Source organism: Egretta garzetta, unplaced genomic scaffold (genome assembly GCF_000687185.1).
Source record: "Egretta garzetta isolate BGI_Z169 unplaced genomic scaffold, ASM68718v1 scaffold154, whole genome shotgun sequence".
Lineage (NCBI taxonomy): Eukaryota > Metazoa > Chordata > Aves > Pelecaniformes > Ardeidae > Egretta > Egretta garzetta.
Genome location: NW_009259600.1, coordinates 2408722 through 2417335, shown reverse-complemented (window position 1 = coordinate 2417335; position 8614 = coordinate 2408722). Strand labels below are relative to the sequence as shown.

The 8614-nt window shown below is 43.0% G+C and overlaps 1 protein-coding gene across 1 annotated transcript in view; it reads right to left on the bottom strand.

The window, feature by feature from the left end:
* Positions 1-8475, bottom strand: part of ESRP1 (epithelial splicing regulatory protein 1) — a 31490-nt gene extending 23015 nt beyond the window's left edge. Inside the window, exons 1-4 of the mRNA XM_009638345.2 lie at positions 8344-8475; positions 8084-8136; positions 7114-7273; positions 4476-4590 (exon numbers count right to left, since the gene is read on the bottom strand). Of these exons, the coding sequence (XP_009636640.2) occupies positions 4476-4590; positions 7114-7273; positions 8084-8136; positions 8344-8475 (460 nt within the window). The remainder of the gene's footprint in view (positions 1-4475; positions 4591-7113; positions 7274-8083; positions 8137-8343) is intronic.
* Positions 8476-8614: the final 139 nt, after the last annotated feature.

Genomic DNA, 8614 nt, shown 5'->3' with positions numbered 1-8614 from the left:
CAAGTCCACATTTTAAAAAAAAGTGTTAAACACACCTGGCTGTCAAAAGCTAATATATGCAATAGCGTGCACACATACATTCTAAATGAAGCAATGGGCAAAAGACACACCCAAATAACAAGGCAGGATGGGAAACAAGGAACTTCTTAATCTTGCTGTATAGCTGTGGTATCACCTCCTGCAACACTCAGCAAGTTAGTAAGGGGGCGGGGGAGCATATTCTATGTCAGAGCTGCCTACATAATATGGGAGAAATTTCTATGCCATTTAACCATTTCCTCAGATTCATCACCACAGCTTTACCCACTGCCAGTACCCTCCAAGACTTCTTTCCTCCCACTGTCTCTTCCATTTCTCAGAGTCTCAACTCCTTTCTTTAACCACAGCAAAAGAAACAATAACAACCAACTTAGCTCTGAGATGACATGACATGAACTAGTATTGCAGTTGTGTTCTGCACTGATCCTCTTCCCCTTCTGTTTTGTTTTCAAGTCTCTTCAGGCTGAAGATTACATCTTTTTAAATAGTACTTTGCATAAAGGTTATCTGATAAGAACCAGTTCCTGGGTACTATCACAGGAAATACAAATAGCAATATGCAAGATTCTCAGGTAATACCCAATAATGGGCTTTTTATTGCCAGAGTTAATAAGTACTAAGCTATAACTGTGCTCCACATCATTGTTTTCAAGACAGCCAGGTAAAAAAAAAAAAAAAAAAACCAAAAAACCAAAACCCAACAAAACAACAAACCCCAAAACAAGTTTCAGTATTGCAGTATCCAGATCATATCCAGCACATGAAGCAGTCTGTTCTGAAATACGCCTGCATTTCTACTGCCTACACCCAGCAGATACTCCTAGCAAGGAGTTATCCTTACAAACCCCATTCACAAGCGAGTGGAGCAAACCATGTGCTGGAGGAAGCAAGAGCTATTTGCCATTTAATGGCTTCTGCACACCCAATCTTGAGGCAAAAGATGAGTCTTCTGCAGGCTGAATACGAATAGTCATGCAAGCTTTGTTCACTCCACCCTGAAGGCACTCACAGCGGTGAAAACTGGCTCAGCAAGCTTTGCAAATCAAGAAGTGCAGCAAGTATGGGAGGTGCAAGAACAGCCCTGCTCCTTTTGTATACTTACACATGTTTAAAAAAAAAAAAAAAAATATTTCAACAGACCTGAGCTCCTTTCTCTGCCAGAACATGACCACTTCTCTCAAGTTCTTTTTGTTACTCGAAATTTCTCATAATTGTCCTGCTGTTGCTACTCTTACACAATACTGACTAAAGAAAGTCTGCCAGAAGACTCTCTCCTACACCAAAAACTGTTTTGAGATTAAGTTAGGCAGCAGTAGCACTCAGATAACAGTTACCACTAGTTTGTTCTTCCTCAGTCCCTCAAATTTCATGGCATTTTAAACATTTGCTTACCTTACAGTGGCTGTTTGTACATGAAATTTATAATTTTGGGGCAGGGGGTGAGGGTAGGGAGGGGGTAAATGTAAAGCTTTCACCTGAGCTCTTAGATTTGGAATGGCTTCATTTCTGTACACAATTTCAAGTAGTAAGTCCCAAAAGTACTTTCTAAAGGAAGAATAACCCAGCCAATTATTCAGTTTAATCTCTATATGTTCTTTTTCAAGATTTTCTTGAAGACAAGACAAGCACATACATAGCCAAGCACCAATTATCCAGTGTGTTATACTGGAATATTTATTTTGAATGACTGTGCAGTAGGAAGGAAATGACTTCCCCTGACTGTTGGGGGGACTGTAATTTGTTGCTTAATCAAATGCTACCCATCAATATAAAAGCATTTGGAAGACTCTTAATAATTTAAATGACTGTACAATAATACCCAGCTTTCCCCTTACTCTTTCATATCACACAAATTTACATGCAGGTAAATGCAGATGCAAGTACACAAAGGGATGTGCCCCAAAATCATTCTACTCCTGCTCCTACCAATTGGTCAATGCAGTCAGTACCCTACCCCTAAATGAAAACCTTCTTGCCCCATCAAATGCTAATAAACCTGGCCCAGTATATTTTGTGTGGCACAAATCATGGAAGATTCAGCTCATGGAGACCCTTGAGCTATGGGGTAGAATATTTGCACTTTCTACAAGAACTTGGTCAGATTCTGTGCACTAATCTGTAACTTTGTTTCAACCTACTCCATTTGTTTTTAATGTTTTGTGTCCCCCACCCCGGCATATCCACTTCAAGTTACTTTTCATTTAGACATTTTCTTTTCTTTGCTACATAACTTGTCTCAGAAAGAAAGCAGCTGTCCTGCTTACATGAAAAAAGGGAAAAAAAAACCCTCTGCACATTAACTGTTTGAACTAGTCTTTGGACTTAGCACCTGCTTCAACAATTTTTTTTTTTTTTTATTGTAAGCATTATATGCATGTCCAGACTCTCCAAATGCAATTAACTTTTACAGCTTCTGACACCAAGGAGATTAAGTCAGTACATTTCAGCAAGGTGAGGAGAAAGAAAATTATCATATTTGTCAATAAAAGGAAGCCAAAAATTATTTCTTTTTTGGTTTCTGCATCCTCCACCCCCACTACACTCAAGCAATATAGGGCAGGGACTAACAGTTAATTTCAGCCTTGTTGCATCAACATGGCAAGTTTACAAATAAGAGCATCAGCAGTTACAAAACAAGACAAACCACAAAGATTAATATAAAAACAGAATTAAGTTGTTTAGGTTTATGTACTTTAAGAAGCATATCAGATGCAGAATTCAGGTGTAAGTTGAGAGCGTTTGGATAGACTGACAGAGCCTCTAGGAACCTGGAGGAAACACTACTGGCAACTGCCAAAACCACCCTCAGATGGTACTGCCTCTTTAGGGGCTCCCTGACAGTTGGGTAACACAGGGTGGTCTGCTCCCCTCTCCAGCAGGCAGGGAGTACACTGTCTGCCACTGTCTTGGCTGACCAGTGATGCTCCAGGTGGCTACAGTCATACGACTGTTTCCACAGTGGAAAGATGCACACCAGACATTCACATGAGGAGAAAGCAAAGGCATCTCTCCAAAACAGCCAAAGTAGCTCATTCTCTTTAATTAACTCCTCCAGCTCATATCAAAGCATCCCTAAATAATGTATTAAGTTTTTCACCATAACTTTAAGAAGCCTCCATCATCCAGGTTCTAGACTATGCACCACAAGCATTTATTTCACTTTTCTACGTTTTCACACTCCTACACTAAGTGTACCACTTTGCTTCAGAGTAGGGGAAGAAGTGATTTCTGCCCCTTCACTAAGGGAGATTAATCTTAATTTGCAGATGACAAAGCAGAGCAGACAGCCTCCAGTATTCAACCTTATGGTTAAACACAAAAAGGTCCACACACAGATATTTTATGTCCCCCAACATAGGTACAAAAGCCCAGGCAATATTAGTCCTCCAGTGAAAGGCCAAAATAATTCAGAAACCACAGACTTTTGAGTCTGAAAAATACCAGCTCTTAACAGCAGCCACTCTATGGACACAATAAGCTAGTCAGAGGAAAAAAGTTATTAAAAACAACAACAAAAAAACCAATTAAAATATTTTTAAAAATTACTGTCAAATGCCTTTACCCCTCCTTGACAGCTATCTTGTATGTTCACTGCTTCAGTAGGTCAGTAGGGAAGTCAAGTGTTTTCCATGTCTGAGAGTACATTTGAGCCAAGGACTGGAGCCTGCAGCAAGAGGGGAGACTGCCAGGAAAGCAAGGAGGAAGGCACAGCCACAGCCAAATCATTCACAGCCCTGGTTTCGGCACTGGTAATTTTACGTGGCGTGCAAACAAAACCAAACTAAGACTAGTGAAGAGCCAAATAGGACTAGGTTGCAGACCACTTAAGACTATTCAGAAAGCATTTTTAGACATCCCTGTCACTGAAAATGGAAACATGGACTGCATCTTATTGCCAGCCCAGCTTCACCTTGCAGGTGTAACATGCACAACTTCCATGAGACTGAATACCGCGTGTGCCAAGAGCATCCCTGCCTCAGCTTCACGCCTGAATCAAAGATTCACTACAAGTTCACATCAAGAATAACTGTTCCCCCTCCTAAAAATTAAGATGGTCTGCCAACATTTGCTCTTACCTAAAAATAAAATAAAAATCTAAGTGATGCAATGAGCAACTTCAATATTAGGCTCTGATATTAGCAATTTGAACAAACATGCCAGTTACACTAATGTGTAAAGTTTAAAGAGACAAAACTATTAAGGTTGTAAGGAAAACGTACAGGAATCAAGAAGAAATACAGGATTTTCCCCACAGGAGCATGCATCCTCACATATTTTTATCTTTATCTTTGTGAGAAAACTCAGTATAGCTCCGAGTCGCTCGTTAAAGTTATACCACCCCTAAACATGTGTTGCAAGCATTACTCACGCACCTCTGTCCTAAAATTCAGCCAAAGCTGTAACAGCAGTAGACACCATCATTGTTAAAAGGATACATTCTGTCATAGCGGCAGCGTCGAGTTTGCCAACGTCAGGTGAGCCAGGGCAACATTTCTTGAACTCTTTCCGCAAGTCAAAAAAGGAGTAGAAGCATTCAGGCAGTAAGATATTCTGTAAAAGGACAAAGTAACTACTGTCAGCTAGCATGATCTACTTTGCCTTTAGATACCAAGCTTTCTAACAATTTCCTTACAATATGTAGGAAACACAGCCTTTGCTACAGATAAACTCATGTAGCTCTGGTAGCCACATAAGTATGTTTATAAACATTTCTGCTTAAGCAGCTTCCTCTCTACATGGTTTAAAGAGAGAAACATGCTTTTTCACTGCCAGAGAAACATTTGCTATTACTGCTAGTGCCTCAAATCCAACGTAGGAGAGCAAAAGCCTGCTATTGCAACATTTATCATCAATTCTTGATTCCAATTTTAACTGTAAAAAGCCAGAGGGCACTCAGTTCAGTTTATAGAGCCAAGCAAATTTTGCAAGACCAGCAGATGATGTTTTGGTTTATAGACAAGGCTGAGTTTGCAGAGAATAGTCACACTTCAAATATTTATTCCCTTAAAATAAAAAAAAAAAAAAAAAGAACACCCCCTCCCCCCCAACTGGGTGCAGATGAAGGTTTGATATGGCACAGAGATTGTTGGTCTATGCGTGGTAACTGCTTTAATTGCAGTGTATGAAGCCAGGAGCAAGTTATGTAGCCCACTGGAAGTCAATAAAACCCTTTTTGTCCCACCACTACCTCTACCACATGCTTTTAATGTTTTTGGGGGGTGGGAGGGAGAAGACTTGGCGGAAGCTGCTTAAACCAACGCAGGCCCCTACTCCTTCAGATAGCTCTTTAACCCAGAGCTTCCCCACAGGCACAATACTCCATATTCCACTTGGCTGCTTGCTGCCTGCAATGCCTCTCTAGACCAAAAGTAAGGACTTTCTGTGATTTAATGACTAGTTAGCATCTTAGCATTATAACAGAATGACAGGATATGTGAAAGCACATTTAGGGAGGCCAAAGAAAGATATTTAGGCTCTAAAACAAGTTCTGCTTTGAGAACATTAGAGCTTATCTTAGCATATGGACAGGTGCATTAGGCAAACGATACTCTTTAAAGACAAACTTATGAAAATACAGGTGTGCTTGCCAAGATTTCCTGCTCTGGTTTTAGCATAGCTATTTTTCTTCCTCTGTGAGAGATCAAGTTCTATACTTCACTGACATTCAGTTGGAACAGTTGATGTCAATTCATTCTCCGAATACCATGAGCTGCTGGATTGGTTCAGACTGGGCATCTTAAAAGAAATAAATATATTCCCAAGAACCTAGTGACTTCTCCCGGTCTGGATTTTAGTGATCCCCAATGCCAACCTCAGGGTTAGGGTATTCACCAAAGAACTATCACAGGTCTCATAAGCACCTGGTTTACTTAATCTATAGGCTGCACAGAGCAGATTTCAAGTGAATAATTCTTATCAAAACAGCAACAGAAGATTTTGATGAAGATTTGATTCCTATCAGTGATCCTATGATGATAAAGGAAAAGGATGCCTATCCTCGACACTAAACAAACTTAAATAATCATAGGAGTTGTCCCTTCTTTTTTTCCCCATAATTTAACTGCATGGAAAGATTAACTGTATAAAACACATACTCATTACAAGTGACAAGAAAGTCTGTTGAAGACCTGTTTCCCCATTTTCTCACATTACACCCCAAGACAAGTTACATATCTGAGGACTGTCCCTTCACTATGAATCACGCTCGCTGTTCCTCTTCTAAACTTTCAAAGGTATAAACACTTAGAGCATCAATGAGTATTAAAACCAGACACATCCAAAATCAGTTTTGTAACAGCACAGACTTGCAGCAGTGGCCCTTCAGAGACAAAGCAGCAGATTGATGGGCACAGAGATCAGCTGCAACAAGAGGAGCAGAACAGCTCAGTTACAGAGCAATGCATGTTTGTAGCAAAACACAAAGTGAGATGTTATTAATATTGATGCAGTTATTTCAGGACTAGAGACTTGGCATATTGCTGCAACTCTATCACTGATGAAAAGTAGGTAGGACTTCATAACACTGTTAGCAGTTTGGCAACTCTGAAGTTATAGAAAACTCTAGACTACGGGACTAGTCATCACTCATAGCCTGCCTCAAACTACTGTCAGGCTCCTTACAAATAGGAGCACCGCCCTCAGAGTGTCAACTGAATACACAAAGATTGAAAGTTGCTGAAGCTAAAGGCAAATGTAAAATTTCAAAAGGCAGTTTATAATTAAGGTGGTTAACTATTTGGCAACACTTCCAAATTCCCACTTGTTAACCCATTGTAGCTCCTACAGCTGTAGGAAGCGACGAGTACCCTGTCAATGCACTGCTCCGTTCTCAAACAGTTCAAGAAAGTCTTTCTTCTGATCTAACATTAAAAGGCATCTCAGGGCTACATAAGCACATGGCATTGCCAATGCCTTCCACGTGGACAGGATCTTTGGTCTGGCAAGCATATTAACATGAGTGATGTTTGTACTATGGTTGCGTGGAGGCACCTTCATACTAAAGAAAATTTGATTTTTGCAAAAAAAATCACATAAAGCACACTAAAAGTCAAAACTTAAGCTACAACTACATACCTTTTTGGAAGCTTCGGGGTGCAGAACCTGCCTAATGTGCAACTGTCCGTCAGTACAGAAACAGAAGGAGGTACCTACACCAATGTTCAGCTCATTGCTCACGGACTGATTAAACTGAAAGCAGGAACAACAAAAGACATATGTAAAAGGATCAGAGTGGCTGCACTAGGCAGCATCGTCAGTTGGTAACATGTTATTCCTAGGCAGAGGGAACAGGGGGCTAGAATTTCTTTTTGCACAAGCCTAGTCCTTCACTTCCGTAGATTTGCTTCTTAGTAGCTAAGCTCACGGTAACTTTATCAAGTTAATTATCTTCGCAAGGAAATTGCCACTTTTCCCCTCTTCTACTGAGAAGTGGCCACACAGACAAGTCCACATCCCAGGAAAAAAAAAAAAAAAAAAAAAAAAAGAAAATCCTTTTCCAGGAGTATTTGCAAGAGTGCTGCAAGGACACGTAAAGCTGGTTGCAGAGAGCTGAGGGAGTGCTGGAGCAGAAGAGCTTTCAGGTGGGGCACTCAAGGGTGATGGAAAGGAGACAGGCTTTCAGCCATACCCTCAATGAGAATCACGTGTACCTCCCGGTGTATCCAGAGGCTTCAGTACTGTCTCCTTCCCAGGACTGATGAGCCACCACAAGTCTTAACAGGGCCTGCCACCACCACCCAGCCTTTTCAGGGGGGCACCTAAACTTGGCCTCTTCCAACACTGATTGGGGGTCACCTTCACCTGAGACTCAGGGCCCTGCATGGCAGGAGACCAGGGTAGGGAGATGCCTGACCCTGACCTTCCTCTTTTGGGGTTCGGTCCCTCCCAAGGTGAATGAGCAAAAGGCAAGGGACAAATCCCCGCAAAGCCCACCACAGCCGAGGCTGGCTGGCCCACACGTGTCTGTGGTGCCCGTGCCAGGGTCCACTGCTCCAGTGGTGGTGGCGGAGGGGATAAATGGATGATAACGCTGCCTCTACCCCACCAGGGAGCCTCCGGGTGGTCAGGCTGGACCAGCACGTCATGCAGGTGCCCCAGCTCCAGAGAAAGCAGAGGAGGACCGAGTCAGCTCCCCGGGCCGGAGGTCCCCACCTGCAGCACCGGCCCCTGCCCTCCACCAGAGCCTGCTCCAGCCTGGGGCGCCCACCACCAGCCCAGCGCTGGGGCCGCCCCGCCTGTACCCAGCACGGCAGGGACCATGGGGAGCAGCAGGTCGGGGCGCTCCCCCTCCGGGGGAAAAAATACCTCCTTACTCCTCAGGTCGACCACTTTCCACAGGAGCTGGAGCAGCTCTCGCTCATCCGAGCCCAACTTTGCTCCGTTGGTGCCCGCCGTGGTCACGAAGAGGATCACCAGGTAGTCGGGAGACGCCGTCATGGTGCCACCGGGCCAGCGGAAAGGATAAAACAGGGGGGAGGAAGAGAAAAAAGGGGGGGAGGAAGGGGGAGAGGGGGAAGAGAAGAGGCCAGAAACTTTCCCGGCCCGAGGCGCTCCCGAGCGGGGCCCGAGCGGGAGT